Genomic DNA, 17863 nt, shown 5'->3' with positions numbered 1-17863 from the left:
TGTATGATTTGCTTACTTTTGACAGATTTGATCTAAATTTTCTAACATTCGGATAAACAGAAAATAACATTTCTGGTAAAATGCATAAACATATTTTATGCCACTTTTTCTGAACCATAAAGTTGTGAAAGTGAAAATAAATCACACCCACACACACTTGTTACTTCACTGCAAGGACACTTTAATTTATCAGAAGCAATAAATATTCACATCTCAGTTCTCTATTCTTCCATTACATGTAATACGTACACAAAAAAAGAAAATCATGTTCAAAAATAATATCAATAAGTGCACTGACATATTAACATTTCCCAGGCCTTGAATGTATAATCGCTGTAACTCATTCTCGCTCTGGCAGTATGAAACAATAAGAAAAGAAGAAAAGAGGTCAATAATCCTTTTGGACAACATTTCCTGTCCCCGTCTTTGCTTTAAATGTGCATACCTAGTGGGACTCACATGCACGCACCTGAATACAGAATGGGAGCAGTTCATCCCATAATTATAAGAAGCCTATGTATAGTTGAATATGTACATTCATGTTTATATAGTACAATCTATTCAATAAGTGCAGATATATTCATGCAGGAATAGTTAAAAAGGACACAATAAAAAGAATAGCCAACAAATACTTTCCATTTAACATTCTCAAAACTTTCTTAAAATCCCTTCTTAAAAGTTAAAATCTTCTTGAAGTTTCAGCATCTTACTGACATTTAATTTTGTCCTCTATGATTTATTCTATTCTGGATCAAAAAAATATGTAGTTTTGGTAATAAATGGCACTGAAGATGAACTACATCAGTGCTCAATTTTATCTTGAAAAATGCAGTAGCAAAAAGGGGGTAACACTTACATACAGCCCACAAGAAAATTAATAAATAACAAAACAAAAAAATACATAAAATAAAGTATGTACCTGCAGGCTATTTTACATTCTTAACTATTGTAGTGATTTCACACAAGTAGCCTTCAGCGACATGCTGAGATATCAGAAAATATAGTATTTTGATTTTCAAAGTGACAGAAGAGGGAAGATTAGGAGAAGGCCATTTCTGACTTAAGACCTCACATGTGCAAAACCACAAAGTGTGCTTTTCTCAACAAGGAAAAAAAAACACAATAACCAAAATCTGACATAAGGAAATACAGTTTTAGGCTACGTTCACACTGTAGCCTGAAGTGACCCAATTCCGATCTTTTCTCAAATCGGATTTTTTTTTTTTTTTGCCGTGGTCCTTCACACTTCCAAATATATGCGACGTGTATGTGACCTCCAGTGTGAACTGCAAACGACCTGAAAGTGTCCCGCATGCGCAGTGGAGGACGCAATAACGTCACACATCGAGAGCGTGCTCAGTGTTTTGCCAACCGCCATAAAAAAGAAGTGCTCGATGTTTGCGGAAGTAAACATGGATGCTAACGGTGAAGCATAGCTTACGATTTTGAAGTTGTTGCCGACCGGAGTTGCATATTAACAACTTAATTCTCATTATCGTCCGCCACGGTTGTTGTTTGTCTTCCCGCTTGCACGTGTCAGGGCGCAGAATAGTGACGTTTGTCGAGTATCAATGACGTTCAAGTCGGTTGGCTGCGACCTGGTCATTAGGTCACGTTAGAATCGGATTCGTATAGATATCTAAGCAGCCTGGATCGCATTCGGAAAAAAATCCAATCTGTCTTGTTCAGGCTGTCATGAAAAGATCAGATACAGATCCCATTAAGGCATAAAAAAGTAAATAAAATTTAAAAAAAAAAAACTCGGAATTGGGTCACTTCAGGCTGCAGTGTGACCGCAGCCTTAGTCAGAGGCTTACACACAGTCATGAAGAGCAAAATATTATATGAATGTTGCGTTTCTAATGATTTATTTAAGCTATTCTATTGCCAGGGTGAAATCTTGAGGGGGTTTTAAAAGAATAAATAGTTAAGAAATGTCATTAATGCTGGCATTTCTTTAATTTACTACACAAGACAAGAATTATAAAACAGGCCAAATCTCCTAAATTAACATCTGCTTAAAGTGAAACTTCCAAAGGAACAAGCAAGCATTATTTTAACCTGTACGACCAAGTTTTGCTCTGTGTGGATCAGATAAAATCTACAACATATTCAAGCTTTTTTCCTTATTATCGTCTAAATTACGTGTTGTGTAATTATTCCACCTTGGAATAAAATGAAAACAATAAATCAATAAAAAAAAAAAATTAATTTGACATTACTGTTTGCAAAACTCTGACCTTAACTGTCAGTTGATTATTGATAATTACATTTCCATTCTTATATTTAGACATCACCTCAATTAAACTTAAATAAATCTTAATGTTGTTGGTCATGTCATCTAAAAGGCTGATTCTGTTTGGAGGAATCCAAACTTAATTAATTTAACACTAAATAATACTCAACATTAAAGACCGAACGGAAAAAATATGATAATGTGAAAGAAAACCATATTTTACATATCAGAATACCCTCCAGTGGTTATGGCAAAATGAGAGAATCTGTATGTGCACATACTTTACAAACATTTGCTGATATAATTAATCACTGATCAAAACAATGATCGGACAATATTGATTATACTCATGTAGAGCAGGTATATCGTAATATCAATAAAACAGCAAGAAGGTTCAGAAACACTTAAACTATATTATTGTTTGTATCACTGATTAGATTTCCAAACCCACACAGAAAGTGTTAGCAAGCCCCATGACTCCAGCTGATGTAAGACCAGGAAGGCAGAACAGCGTTAAAAACCTGCGATAGTTTTAGAAGTTTAAGACAGAGCAAATATCTGAGGTCTTCTTCAGAATAAAGAAGTGGCCTAAATGGCAAAGTGAAACCAGCAACAAGGGATGGAGACATCATGAAGCCAAGAAAATTATTGCAAAGTCAAGGGAGATTTCTTCTTCTTTTTTTTTCAACTTTCTTCTTTTTTCAAAGCAAAACTACAACTGGAATGCATTCGGTGGTTCAGTCTCTATTTACAAACCCACTGTGAGCCAGTGGATACAGGAACACTCTGGTTTTCCAGTGTCACATTATAACATCTTGGTACTGTACATGGAAATATTCTCATACATACTCATGACTTCAAACAAGTAAAACTTAAGCATTATAATCAGATATAGATTTAGTTTCATTTTAAATTATATGGCTATAGACTTTTTTTTGATTGTGTGTGGCAAAAGTGTGTGGCCATCAAGTTTGTTCAAAAGAGAAAAAAAACTGAAACTGAAAAAAAAACTGAAACTGAAAAAAAGATTAGAATCTGAAAAAATAAAAAATGATAAAAAGTTAGAAACTTGAAAAATACTTTTGAAATAAGAAAAGATTTACTATAAAAAAATTGAAAGAGAAAGAAAACTTAAGACTGAAAAAATGTTTTGAAACTAAAAATAGTTCAACACTGAAAAAAAGATTTAAAACTGAAAAAAAGATTTGAAACAGGAAAAATCAATTTTGAAGCTGAAAATAAAGATTTGAAATGAAAAAAAAAGTTAAAATCTACTTTTCAGATTAAATGTTTTTTTCAGTTTCAGATTTTTTTTACTTTGAACAAACCTTAGCTCCGCCTACATATGTGGGAAGCGAAGGTGAAAGTAGCAGAGACGCAGCAGCCTGCGTTTCCTCTTGTCGCCAGCGCTGCTGCTGTTGCTCTCGGTCCGGGCGGACTTGCTCCGGGTCCGGGACCTGCCCGCCTCCTCGTATCTGTCCTCGAAGCGGTGGCCTCTGGAGCTCCACATCCGGCTCACACCACGGTGCTTATCCGGTTGATAGGTTTGGATTTGGAGCTGCCCACCGTACCTGTCGATCCAGCCCCGGTCACCTGCGGCCCCTGCTGAGGCTGCCCTGGGTGCTGGGGGGGGTGAGGGGAGAGAGGTGTAAGAGGGGTAAGGGGGGACGAAGGGGGGGGTAAAGGGGAGTGTGGTGGGGGAGGGGGGATAGAGGAGAGAGGAGGGTACTGGGGCAGATACGGGGCGGCGGAGGCTGCGTGATGCGCACTGACGGAGGCGGACGGCAGGTTGTGGGGCAGCGTGCCGAATATAAAGTGTGTTTGATGGGTGGAATGGCTGGTTGGGTGGGGCGTTTGTGCGTGCCTGGGGTGGGTTTGGGAGTGTGCGTGGGGGTGGGAAAGAGACAACGTTAGCGGGGGTTTGGAACCAGGGCCGCCGGCCCCTCTGGCAGATTGTGTGGGCTGCACGTGGTAGAGGGCGAACTGCTGGCTCTGGGAATGTTGGGAGAGAGGAGAAAGAGGGGGGGGACATCCGACCACCATGTTGGTGTAGCGACCCTGAAGCCCATGCTGGGAGAGCTGGGAGAGATGGGCCAGCTGCGGGTGCTGGACGTGCGGAGGCCCAACCGGAGGACGACAGGGTAGCGGGCCTCTCTGTAAAGTATGAGGGGGCACACCTTGCAAAGGAGGGGGCGCGGGCTGGACGTGGAAGCGATGGTGATGGTAGTAAGGTGGCGGAGGCTGTATTGTGCCCACGTGACAGAACTGTGCGTGCAGTGCCTGAATCTTGGAAGCCCCCCCCTCCAGCTGGCATAGGGATGAAGGGGAGTGAGGAGGGGCTCCTCCAGTAGTCAGTGGGGGTACAGGTGCGGGGTATGGTGGCCCCGGTGGAATAAGGGGCCCTGGTGGTTTGGCGCGTTTGCTGCCGAAGAGTGAACCCAGGAAGGAGCCGCTGTTGTTGCTGCTGTTGCTCCCCCCAGGTCCGCCCCCCGCTCCTGGTCTCTCTGCACTGCTGGAGACTCCCCCAACTCCTGTCCCAGCAGTGGTAATTTGCTGCCCCGGCCCACCCCCCACCCCCGATCCGGGGCTCAGGATGGGGCGATGAGGCCGGAAATCTTCTGTGCTGTAGCAGCCAGGGATCACACCCGGCATTGGATAGCGCTGGTGAGGCTGCGGGCTGCTAATGATGGAGCCCTGGGAACATAAAAACTCATCAGGTTTTAAAAGACACACTGGAGAATTACAATCCCTGCTCCTCCTGACGTCGGCACACAGAACATGCTGGGGGCGGATTTAACTGCAAAAGCCATGCAAAGGGTGTCAGTGTAGAAATCACATGCACTCAGAAAGCAGAGCAGCGGTTAGGGGAAAATGTAAGCCCTTTAGCTAATCTCAGCTAATCTTTTATAGACTTACTTCCATTGTACTGTCCAGAGAACCAACACTGTTCCTGCGACCACGTTTCCCTGCACCCCACCAGGAAGAATCAGGTTAGCAAAGCGTGAAAGATTGATTTTTTTCTTTATTACAAGAATCCAGTGCCTTGCAAAAGCATTTTTATTCTGCTCATTTTTCACAGTTTTGTCACTTTAAAGCCATAAACCTTAAAGCATTTTACTGAGATATTATAGACCAACATAAAGCATTACAACCACTAGTCTTTTGCCGTATGTCTGCTAAAGAATAATTGTCGATTCTTCTTTGCAAAATAGCCCAAGGTTATTCAGATGAATGAAAAGTGTGTCAGAAGAGCAATTCCTGATTCTTGATTTAGGTTTCTTCTCTGACTGGCGATACTAACAAAATTATATGGGTTAGTAATAAAATAAAACCATTCAAATGCAGTAGAGGTGCACCGATTGCAGTTTTTTAGCAGATCTTCAGTTACAGAGCTATAAAAACCTTGAACAGCTGATTCCAATTTTGGTCAAAACAAATGTTTTTTGTTCTTTGAAATTTTGCTAAATGTAACAAAAATGTCCCTGTATTGGCAACAGTGAATGACTAGTTAACTGCAAACTTGCAGACATGCCCTGGTGGGCCGGTCTGTCAGTCAAAACTCTCAGCAGAGAGCAGAAGAGGATAGTGGTTGATTTTTAGACCTCCGTTGAGGTAAATAAGATTGTTGGAACGTATCGGCTTCTGATGTAAGTATTGGCCGATTACCAATATCCCAAAATTAAGGAAATTGACACAGATAAATCGACTGGCCAATAAGTCAGTGCAGGTCTGGCTGTTTGCGTTTTATAGACCAAATGGTTATGTTTTGGTATCACAGCACTTTCATCAATCATGCAGCTGAAGCTGCGTTTTCATTACAAATCTGTGCAAAGCTTTCTCAATATTCCGCTATGTCAAAAACATACTATTTTGCAATTGCAGTGTTTCCATTAAATAACAAACGTAATTAAAATTTCATGTGAATAAGTTAGTTCATGTAATAAGTCATTAAATTCATGCCGTTTCATGATCCTCCGACTACTTCCTGTCGTCTTGTTTGTGGTTTCCACCAGTAGTAACATCCGGTTGTTGAGCACATGACTCGTGTGATGTGAAAAAAGCATAAAAAAATAAACCAAAGTTTGATAAAATTGTGGTTTATTTCAATAAAGCCAAAAAAGCCACCTCATCCAAACAACAAAGGAGAGTTTTTTCAAAATTAGCCTGTTTCCATTAAGCAAACTTGTTTTCTAAATGTCAAATTGAACAATTATATGGTCAGTGGAAATGTAACTTGTGTATTTCTATGTCTTTCTTTTAACAATTAACTTCTTTTTTATCATTCTGCCATGAAAACCAGGTTTGTGTAGTGCCAGAATAATAGTTGTCAATAGATTCTCTGATCTGAACTGTGAATCTAAGCAGTTCATTCAGAGTTACTATAGCCACGGTCCTGTTGTGATGCTTATTTAACTTATATCCTCTTGAGTTCATGACCATGTCATGAACTCATGGTATGGTTTGTAGTTTGTATGGTCTTTGCAGTAGGTTGAACCATTCTTTCTGAGGCTTTCAAAGTTTGTTTGTGTCTTGTAGTGAGACAAAATTTGAAAAACTCAAGAGATAAAAGGAGTTTTGCAAGACAGAGGAACATAATTTAGGACTAGAAAGAGAGAGCAAGATCGGCCAACCTCAATCAGGAGAGATGATGTTAGAGAAATGGTTTTGACGTTGTCTGAGCGGTGATGTTGTCTCACCTGTGTCCGAGAGGTCCCTGAGAGATGAGCTGAGCGCTGTGCGCTTCAGACCCTCACCCACTGAGCAGTTGTCATCAAAGCTCGTCCTTCCCAAGGTGCCATTCACAACATCGCTCTTCACACCTACGCCTCCTCCAACCACGGTGCCCGTCAGCAAGCTGGGCCTCATCACACCTTTCTGTTTCTCCAGTTCCGCTGCAGATTTACATAGAAACACAGGGGAATATTAAATGAGAGAGAGAAAACACAGAGAAATGAGCTGCATAACAACAACAACAACAACAACAACAACTTGGGTAAGTTTCCATTCTCATGCTTAGAAACATCTAGAACAATGGCTGTGATAACCAACAAGGACAGTTTAACTAACAGAAATGACCAGCAGATGGGGCACTTACACTCCACTCTGTATTTCTCCATCTCCTGGACTTCAGCAATACTCTCCCTGAGGTCACTAACAAACCGGGTGCGGTCTTGCTGACTGGGTGCCATAAACACGATAAGAACCTTTCTCTCTCCGCCAAGGCTGGATGAGGTCAGGCGGATGCCATGAGGGTAATCTAGTTAGAAATGGAGACATTTATGTTACGATCAAACTGAAATCTAGGTTTAACTGAAAGGTACAAAATTAAAAAAAGTGTCTTACATGAGTTCTGAAACATGTGGACTTGCATGTCAACCAAAGGGAAAGATTGTCTGAAGCTATAAGTTACTGAGGTTTTCTTCTTTTGGAAGATTTTGGTTACCTGGTGTGCAATGAAAAATTGATATATTCACAGTGCATGATCAATTATTTAAACTTTAATATCATAGCAGTCTGAAAGTCAGCCTTACCACTAGCAGGTCATTGAAGAGAAAGACCTCTCGCTGGTGAACCCCTGTCCTCTGAGGTCTGTTGGGGTCAGGCACCTCGTAGAGCTGGCAGCAACACACCAGCCGGCGATGTGGAAGGGACAGCACCTACATGCCCAAAGAAACAGACAAAATAAATTTTACAGAAAAAAATCCATTAAATCCCATCTTTTGATGCCTTAAATAGTTATAGAAACTCACAGGCTTTTTGCCAACAATGACCCTTTCCACCGCTTGCACCTGTGAGACGTGATCATCATTGGTCCGTAACTCCCATTTCTGTATTCGCTGGTAAATCCCAACCAGCAGGTCCCGGGGAATATCCTGACCATTGTCCACACCTTGGATTGGATAAGAACATTAATGGTTTTAGGAAATAATCGCCAACGTTTCCTAATCCTGGTCCTCAAGGCACTCTGATCTGCAAGTTTTAGATGTTCACCCCATTCAGCAACACCCTCTTAATCAGCCTCAGTGGAAATCATGTGTGCTGAACAAGGGAATGCCTAAAACATGCAGGGCATTGTGTCTTGTGGACTATGGTAGAAAAACACTGTTTTAAAAGGATCCACAATTAGTCTTAACAATCAATTCTATATGAGTAATACTTGTAGATGTAAAAACAATACAGTAATACTGTAGGCTGTTTAGTTATTATACATTTTAATAAAATATCGTCACACAAACATCTCCATATTGTTCACGCTGCAATCCATTCTGGATAAGTGATGTTTAATGGTCCAACTATGCTAGCTGCATCCATAACAGTGATAAATAACATCATTAAAGCTTTTTAAATTGAACTGGAGCGTTGAAATCGATCATAATGAAGAAATCACAAGAGGTAATGCAGATGAGGGGGACCAAACGGAGGAAGAGTTAGCCGTAGGAGCTGGTGTTTTGCTGCCACTGATACCTTCGGCTTCGTAAATTAAACGATGAATGATACATACATCTGGTTGTACTGTGTGATCCGGTAAGTACTTCTAAAGCTCTGTGTCCAGTCCAGTCTTCCTCCAGGGCGGCAGTAGTGCTCCGTTACCATTTAAAAGAGCTGCCAGTGCTGTCTGTCTAATGTTTCTCCCAGTGCTTTTCGCTCCAGTTTCAGCGGGGTTTGTGGATAAAAACTGTGGCATAGCACTTATTTTTAGCTTGTTAAGGCAACGATCGCCAGTTTTGCTCATACAAATCACTCAAAGTCTTCTGGAGAGAAATGTTGAGGATAAAAATCTATGTCCTTTGGAAGATGTATTCGGCTCCGGCTCTCTACCATTGCACTCTTTTTCACATGGGAAGCATCCAGATTCACCTCACTGTTGTTTTTTTTTTTGTTTTTTTTAATTTAAATTTATCACTGTCAATAGTGACACAGCGTGGTATTATCGAAAGCCTTCCAGTGTTTTACTCTGTAGATTCCAGTGCAGAATGGACCTAATGACGTCATCAACCCAGCAGGTTTAAAAATATAACAAAAGACATACATTTTTTAAAGTAAATATGAGTTTGGTGTATCACAAATGGCAATTTTTTAGTCAATAGGAAAATTACAACATATTTATGCCAACATCTTCAACTAATCTTGGATCCCTTTAAACCTTAACAGTAAGGAGTATGTGCATGCTGAAACTCTTGTGTTTAATAAAGTTTCGCTGTTGCAAATGGGTCAGCACCTCTCAAATTCTTGATGAAATCTTCTAGTTTCATCTTCCTCTCTGCCTTGATGTTGGGGCTGTACATGTCCGTGTTGAGGAGGATTATGGCAAACGCCAAAATGAAGATGGTGTCAGGGTTCTGGAACTGCCGAACCAGGATTGGATTGCACACGCAGTACCTCTGACTGGAAACAAAAATGAAGTAGTTGAAACCTTATAGCTTTGTTTTAGTCAACAGCCAGCCATAATTTACATATGGGACCCCATAAGAGTACAAAATTGACTCAAAAGTGTGCCCCAGAAGGGATTGTCCACAGACACATAATGTCCTTTTATAGGTCAAGTTAAACTTTTATCAATACCCATTTGAGACACAGATAAGACCTGGCAAATTGCAACTGTTTGGACGTCCAGTTGGACTGGATGTCCATCTGTCCTTGTCAATAAAGGTTTTATAGAGTCTACTGAACTGTGTCTCATTTAAAAAGCTAACTTAGTATCCATTGAGCCTGATTAAATCTTCATGGGATCCACATACAGCTGTTTTGCTGGGCAAACCAATTGAATTACATTTTTCTTTAGGTATTTTTCATATACAAACCTGAACGCCTCTATAAGTCTCTCCACCTTTTGGGCTTCCCCTTGAACTTTAATTTGCGCCTGGAATTTCCTCAAAGCGTCATCGATGTCCATACCTGAGAAATCCATCTCATCCACCACACAGCTGCAAAAACACATACACAACTCAGAGGTTATAGCTGAATTCTTTCAAACCAGGCATGCTTGAACTTGAGTAGCAGTATTATGTAATTCTGTAATTCACATTTTATGTGCATGGGTGTGGGTTGAGTAAACCTCTATAAAATCAAATTGGTTCAACAGCTTCCTCTGTGGCTTCTGGGCATGTATGCAGATTTCCTCAGCTTTTATCCATCTATCCATTCATCCATTATTTTCCCCCTAATCTGGGAATGGGTTGCCCAAGGAGAGAAGCCCAGACTTCCCTTTCCCAAGCCACTTGGGCCAGCTTCTCAAGGGGAATCCCAAGGAATTCCCAGACCAATCGAGTAACATAGTCCCTCCAGGGTGTACTGGTCATCTTCTGGGTCAATGGTATGTGCCTGGATCACCCCACCAGGGAGGCACCCAAACCAGGTGCCAGAGCTACTGGCTCCTCTCAAAGTGGAGGAGCATTGGTTCTACTCTGATCCTTCTTGGATGATCAATTTTCCCAACCTATCTCTGAGGGAGAGTCCAGTAACCCTGTGGAGGAAACTCATTTTGGCCGTTTGTATGCATGATCTCAGTCCCAGAGCGTAGGTATGGGTAGGAACATAGATCAACTGATAAATCTGCACCATGACAGACCAGTACCATCCTAACATCACTGCAGACGCTGCTCCAATATGTCTACCAATCATTTTCATTCTTAATTTTCCCCTCATTTGTGAATTTCTCCAATTGCAGAAGAATAAGAGGGCACTCTTCCCTTTTCCGGCACAAGACTTACTTTTTGTCAAACTAAAAAGTTAATTCAATCAAAACTCCTGCGCCACCCAGTGGATGTAGGGAGAAACAACAAGGAAGAAGTTTTTTTAGTAAAGCTCAATTTACTAAACAACATCTTGATCCCCAAACTTTTTGGAAAATATTCCATGGGCTGACAAGAAAACCATTTAGAAAGGGTGCATCCCAAAACATCTGGAATTTCAAAAACCAAACACCAAACAGTCCCAAAAACACAAAAATAATAATTTAAAAAGAATGTTTTGGTCTCAAAACCCAGTTACAATGCTGAAGCATGACATTACATAGACCAATTATGCTTGAAAAGTCTATAAGATCCTCTGAAGTAAACAATTCTGCAGAGAAAAGTCTGCAAAATTCCCCCACAGTGATGTAAAACACCCAGTTATCAAAAAACTTGGGCTGGGGGGTGTGCTGTGGTGGCGCAGGGGTTAAGCACAACCCACTTGGTCCTCGACGCAGCTGTCGCAGGTTTGATTCTTGGCCTTGGTGACCTTTGCTACATGTCTTCCCCCATCTCTCATTACCCATTTTCCTGTCAATTAACTATCAAATAAAGGCCACTAGAGTAAAAAAAAAAAAAACTTGAGATGGGACAATTATTTATTTGGCTCAGGTGGCATGAACCATTTTTTTTTTACACAGGGTCATGTTGGCTTGAATGGCTTTTTAAATTTAACTATTTCTAAACTGATTTCAGCATTTAATCTAAAACATGGAGAATTAATGTTTAGCTTTATATTGTACAAATCTAGAACTCAACCCAGAACAACTGTAACCAACATTTAGTTTTACACCTCTCAGATCTTACCAAACATGGAGAACCAACATTTAGTTTATCAGAACAAGAATCCAGAGAAACCCCTTTGTCTTTTTTTTGTTTGTATTTCCTTTTAATTTATGTAAAGCACTTTGAACTGCCTTGTTACTAAAAATGTGCTTCATAAAAAAAATTACCTACATTACCTTGCCTAATCTTATTGATTTTTATATAAAATGTGTTTGAGATAAATCCTTTTTACACAGCACTTTGTTTATTTTGAATACTTACTCTAAAACGTCTTTGTTGAACTGTTTTTGTCGGTTTCCAAGAAACTCGCCAATCATCTGCCGGCTGAGGCCCTTTCTTTCCAAAAGAAAGCGAGCGATCCCAACCGGGGTGTCCGACACGAAGCCTCTCTCTATCAGGTACTGGATGCCCTTTTCTGGTTTCCTAAAGTTGACGCAAACAAAGCATGAACCTTATCACTGTACATGCATGGACATAGAAGTGTTGCGCTTTGTGGAACTTCAGCTTACTTGTTGAAGAGATTGAGACCGATGCGGTACTGGCGTCTCTGCACCACGTCGCTGTTAAAGGGTGGAGAGTCCCAGCTGTGGCGGCTCTCCCTCTGATATGTCTGCTTGCCCAGAGGAGGAAGAGGCTCCTGCAGGCTGTCCTGAGATGAGGAGCCTGAGCTGCAGTTGACTGTCTCGTTGGAGTTGGTGGTGGAGTTGAGGGAGTCGTTGTCTCCGTCAGAGCAGCACGGCTGCTCCAGAGCGCCGGGCGGTAGAGCTGTCGAGGAGGAAGATGATAGCGGGGTGGTGGGGGGCTGCTGGGGTGAGGAAGAGGACGAGGGCGTGTCAGGGTACTGATGGTGATGGATGGGATGGTGGTGATGGTGGTGGTGGGCTGCCACCTGGTGAGGGATGTGAGTGGGTATGGATCTGCCTGGTGGCCTGGTCTGACCCTGGGCAGCTGCCGCCGAGGACGGGTGGGTGCCTGCGTTGGGGGTGTGTTTGAGGGTTCCCTGTGGGGAGCCCGACCCCACCCCGGGTTCCTGCTCATACACCAACTGTCTGCTCAGGGAGCCTCGGTCTGAACGATCGCTCATGTCTACTGAGCTGTCGCTGGGTGGCTCGATTGTGAGAAGTGGCAGGTGGGCCCCCCTCAGTCGGTAATCTCTGCACTCGGTGCATGGGGTGCTGCGCCGGCTGTTGCTGCTTCCCCCTCCTTCAGTGTCCCTGCTGTCCTCACGGCCTCCGACACCCCCGCTGGGGCCCCAGTACTCTGTATCTGTGCTGCTGGGTGCCCGGTCGAGGGACAGAGGAGAAGATGGCATCCCGTCGTCCATGTATAGAGTGACGTCACTGTAAGACGTGGCAGTACTGTCACCATGCATGCTGTGTCCCCCCCCAGCTCCTCTGCCTCTTTCTCCCAAGCCTCTCTGGGAAGAAGGGTTGCTGCTGCTACTCCACATGCACTCTCCAAAGTCTTCACTGATTGGCCCTCCCTCCCTGCTGCCCTCCTGGGAGTCATCGCGACCCGCGCGGCAGGTGAGGGCATCATCTATGGAGTCGGCTAAGGACTTGACCTGGAGAAAACATGAGAAATTAAATGACTGAGGCCATATTCTTCAATTATGTGTGTCTGAGATTTTAAAAGTGACTTCCTTGAACAGGTTATGATAAGTCTATGGGCTATGTAAAACATGCTCATTACATTTTGTTGCACAAAATCATTCTTAGGCAATGAGATTTTTGTCTGATCAGTTCTAATTATTTTTAAAATCATAATGGCCTGTTTTAAGTCCTTTCGTCATTTAAAACCCAAATACGCTGCTGCTGGCCACGCCCCCAACACTTACACTCACACATAAAAGTGGCTGCAAACTGATGAGCAAGTATAGAATGGTATATCTTTGAAAAGCAGAAATGGAGCCTCCTGCACAACCAACAAGAATGCAGGAAGTGGGTTCTAAATAGTAAGTCCACAAACAAAATACTTGTCTTTTCCAGCAGCCATTATGCAATGCATACAGCAGTAAAACCAGCAGAACGTACAGCTCTGGAAAAAATTAAGAGCCCACTGGACTGAACCCCATTGAAAACCTCCTGGTCCTGAACTCTTCCTGAGTTAAAACATTAGTGTTGTTGTTTCTAAATGAATATCAACTTCTTTTCTTTGCATTATTTGAGGTCTGAAAGTGCTGCATCTTTTTTATTTTGACCATTTCTCATTTTCTGAAAATAAATACAACATTTTTGTTTGGTATTTCAGAGACATGTTGTCAGCAGTTCATAGAATAAAAGAATAATGTTCATTTTACTCAAACTTGGACCTATAAAAAGTAAAGTCAGAGAAACTGATCATTTTAAGAGGTCTCTTAATTCTTTTCCAGAGCTGTATGTGCTGGAGTTCTGGTTGGGTTGCTAGGTAACAGGGCTTGGCTCAACTGGGGTTGCTAGGTAACGGTGTAAGGCCAGTTGAACGTGACCTAGCTCATTTTCATTTCCCAGACACCAAAAACATGAATTTATTGGCAAAAAACATCTACACAAAAATGTACAAAATTCAGATTAATTCATCTTGATTTATATGGCACCAAATTACAACACATATTAAAACATTAGAAACCAAACAAGTCCATTACATAATCAGTTATACTACAGGTCCAGTTTCAATGCTAGTACCATCTACTAGTGTAAATGGAAACTACTGTTTGAACCTCACGGCTTCATAAGTTCTCATCAGTTTTACCTGTTTGGAGAAGGAATCCTCCAGATGGGTGTAGTCAGGAGCGCGGTCCGGATCCGGGGAGTGAGGAGGCCCGATGGCCACGTTGTGGGTGAAGTTGGTCTGCGTCTGCGCCTGCTGCTGCGGCTGCCGCTCGTCAAAGGAGAACTGCAGCCTCATGTTGGACAGGATGATGCGCCGAGTCATGCGACTCTCTGAGGCCGAGCTTCGGAGTCGCTCAAAGTTCTTGTTCATGCGATATTGTCTGAAGGCCGTCTGAATGGTCTTGGCTGCTCTGCGACTTACAAAAGAGCCTCCGTACTTTCTCTCCAACATCTCCACCTGCAGAAGGTGAGAAAAATAATGTGGGCACTCAGTAGAGTCCAAACTTTTAGCGACGAGGGCCAAAGTTGTTAAGTTGTAAACACTTCTAAAACAAATCTTTTGTTAGCTACTTTTTTGGACTATTTTTACTATGCTGAACTTTTTAATTTTATTTGTGTAATTTTATTATAAAGTATCTCTACTCTTACTTGAGTAAAATTTCTGAATTCCCCACCTAATGAATGAAAAACAAACATTATTTAGCCCAAAACTTACCAAATAAAGACATACAGCTTTTGTTGAAGTTTCTTTTTTTATTGAAAGAAACTGATTTGGTTATTTTTTGTTACTTATATGAATTTTTTGCCAGTTTTGTTCTTAAATACCAAAATTTCCACTCAACTTTATATTTTTGACTCATCTGATGGTGTAATTTTTAAGTGATTGATAATTTGATCAGTTTCTCCGTGCTTGACTTTTTACCAAACACATTTTTACTTTTACTTGAGTAATTTCTTGGTCGGCTGCGTTTTACTTTACGTGAGTATAAATAAGTTGAAATAGTGCTGCTCTTACTTCAGTAAAACTGTGGATGCTCTGCCATCCTCTGCTAAAATCCTGAGAGGACCTGACTTTATAACGGCCGTTTTTATTCTGAATCTCTTGCTTCTGTCCAGCATCTTTACCTTCTTGTCCTGCAGATCTGTGGAGAGCTCATAGCTGTCAGACAGGGCCTTGCACCTCTTGTTCTCCTCCTCTTCCTGTTTGCGGAGGGCCAGGCTCGCCGGCTGGTGGCGGCTCCGCAGAGCCCAGGCCAGGCTGGCCGGGCTGGAGGTGGCCACGCTGGCCGGGCCCCTGGGAGCCGAGGGGGCGCCGCCGCCGCTGTCAGTGTATCGCTGTGAGCCGTGGAGGTAAGGCGACTGGCTGAAGGAGCTGTCTTTGTGAGCGACCGTGTCTGGACACTGGGACTCCCCCTCCACACTGAGGAGGAGGAAAAACAGAAGCAGAAGTTTATGAGTCATTAACAGCTTGAGAAATTATAGCAGCAAACATTTTGACCTCCAGACCACAGTGACTGAATATCAGCATCTACAAGCAAAGCTGCTAAATATGGACTTACTTGTAAATTTTGGAGCGCCGAGAACCCAGCCACCGTCTACTAGAACTCATTGTTAACTTTTATCAGGACTTATTTCATGCAATTTGAGCACCTGACAAAATTCCCAGAATAATTTTGTAACCGGACCAACATAAAGATTTCTGCCTGCCGAAGAGTTCAGGGTCTAGTTAATATTTTGCTAAGTCGACATATCTGCCCTCACTGTTGTTCTGCCCTTGTCAGATACGCATCGCAGTATTGGAACTTGCTGAAAAGTCATCTGCTACAAAAACAAATTTCTGCAGCGCCACATACCAGAAACTCTATCCTAACAGGAAAAACCAGCGTGTTATGTCAGCAGCTGTGGAGCGAAGCCACCGGCTTACAGGGGAACCAGACAAAACGCATTCATTAAAACTTCAGATTATCCAGAAAGAACCACAAGTTACTCAAGATTAAACTTATCAAAGCTTATCAGTATATCGAGTCAGTCCAGAAATCCTTCAGTCCTGCTGGTTTCAGACCAGAAAAGTCCACCCGAGTCTTTGTGTGTGTGTGTGTGTGTGTGTGTGTGTCACATGTTTCCTCCCTGGTTTTGGCCACGCCCCCTTCTGTCAGCCGTGCCCGGTCCCACAGGGTTCAGCTGGGGTCTGAGGTGTGTGAACATGACGATCAACTCCAGAAAAATGCTAATCATAACAGCAAATCATTTCTAATTGATTAATCAATACAAAGAAAAGCCAAATCCAGCATTTATTTCCCTCTTCCTGATTGGTCACTCTTCCTGCTGGACATCAGAAACTTCCTGTGTGAGAGTTAATGAGGAGGAAAAGCAAACGTTTCCTTTCATTTATTAAAATCAACAGTTGATTCAAACATCCCGGCTGCTGCTTCACATCCAGAGCTGGAATGTTTGCAGTGGGCAGACGGGGAAACGTCGTACAATGCAGCGTCCTTCAGCCGGACATCCTGCCTTTAAGCAACACATGACTTGGCTCAATGATTGTTGAGAGTTGCGTAACACGCTTTAACAAAAAGACTCTATAAAGGAGGCAGCGATTGCCATAATCTACATTTGTACAGCAGATCTAGTTACACTTCTACCATCTGCAATGTTAAAAATTAGTTTTTTTTCCTCCAGTTTTTTGAGCTGCTGTGAAGCTGAGTTTTATTCCGCGCAGCATCATTTTTCCAGTCCTCCTCCTCCTCCTCCTCCTCCTCTTCGGCTCCTTAAATAGAGGAACGGGGAGCAGGGAGGGGGTTGCTTGGTGACGGTTGCTGTTGGACTTTAGTGGGCGGTGAGGCAGTTGTTAGGATGAAAGGCGTTGTTGCCATGGCGACGTGTTGACTGTTATCATCGGTAAGGTGGGTGTTGAGGATGCTGCGCAGGTTGTGAATGACGGTCTGCAACCTTTTTTACTCTCAGTCAAGATGAAAAGTAATTTAGAGACACGAATTTTGCATGAAAAGAAAAACGCAATTTATAGTTTATGATAAATATTTACAATAGGAAAAAGATTTTATTATTTTTATGTCTGTTTTCTTTTTGATTATTTTATAATAAAGAAAATATAACCCTTCTGCAAATAGATAAGTACATTTTCTTTTATTGGACATTGACATTTGCAGAAAATATGTCAATAGATACATATTTATTTACATAAAAAAATATGTAGATGTTCATTTACGTAAAGAATTATTTTATTTTTTTGGCAAGAAACAGACATTTTTTGCCAACATAATGCAAACTCAGCCTGACTTCACACTGTAAAACATTAAAACTCATCCAGAATCTGGACAGTCTTTGAGGTTTGCTCCAAGTCTCCTCCCTTATTTTATTTTTTTTTTATAAAGGGACGTTATTCATGCTAGATCCAAAACCTAAAAGCATCTTACAGGTTTGCTGTGTTAAAAGCATCAAGTTTTCAACAATCATAAAATCAGGATTTGGGTAAATTTCTTTCAAAATGCCGATATATT

General features: G+C 41.9%; 2 protein-coding genes across 2 annotated transcripts; both read right to left on the bottom strand.

Annotated features, from left to right (window-relative positions):
• Positions 1 to 157: 157 nt before the first annotated feature.
• LOC148158412 (uncharacterized) lies at positions 158 to 4888 on the bottom strand. The gene has a single exon (XM_088007180.1). The coding sequence runs from the start codon at positions 4886 to 4888 to the stop codon at positions 3752 to 3754; it is 1137 nt and encodes a 378-aa protein (XP_087863306.1). The 3' UTR covers positions 158 to 3751.
• LOC106915887 (IQ motif and SEC7 domain-containing protein 2-like) lies at positions 158 to 16445 on the bottom strand. The gene is made up of 12 exons (XM_088007179.1): positions 15471 to 16445; positions 14485 to 14802; positions 12264 to 13318; positions 12016 to 12177; positions 10039 to 10161; positions 9456 to 9622; positions 7987 to 8126; positions 7768 to 7893; positions 7580 to 7679; positions 7332 to 7493; positions 6934 to 7128; positions 158 to 4930 (listed from the first exon to the last, which is right to left on the bottom strand). The coding sequence occupies exons 1-12, from the start codon at positions 15804 to 15806 to the stop codon at positions 4917 to 4919; spliced, it is 2898 nt and encodes a 965-aa protein (XP_087863305.1). The 5' UTR covers positions 15807 to 16445; the 3' UTR covers positions 158 to 4916.
• Between the last annotated feature and the right edge of the window lie 1418 nt (positions 16446 to 17863).

This window comes from Poecilia mexicana, unplaced genomic scaffold (assembly GCF_051168715.1).
Source record: "Poecilia mexicana isolate PSO_F unplaced genomic scaffold, ASM5116871v1 scaffold_7, whole genome shotgun sequence".
Classification (NCBI taxonomy): domain Eukaryota; kingdom Metazoa; phylum Chordata; class Actinopteri; order Cyprinodontiformes; family Poeciliidae; genus Poecilia; species Poecilia mexicana.
Note: the sequence above shows the minus strand (reverse complement) of the source record. Positions and strands in the feature narration are given on the sequence as shown.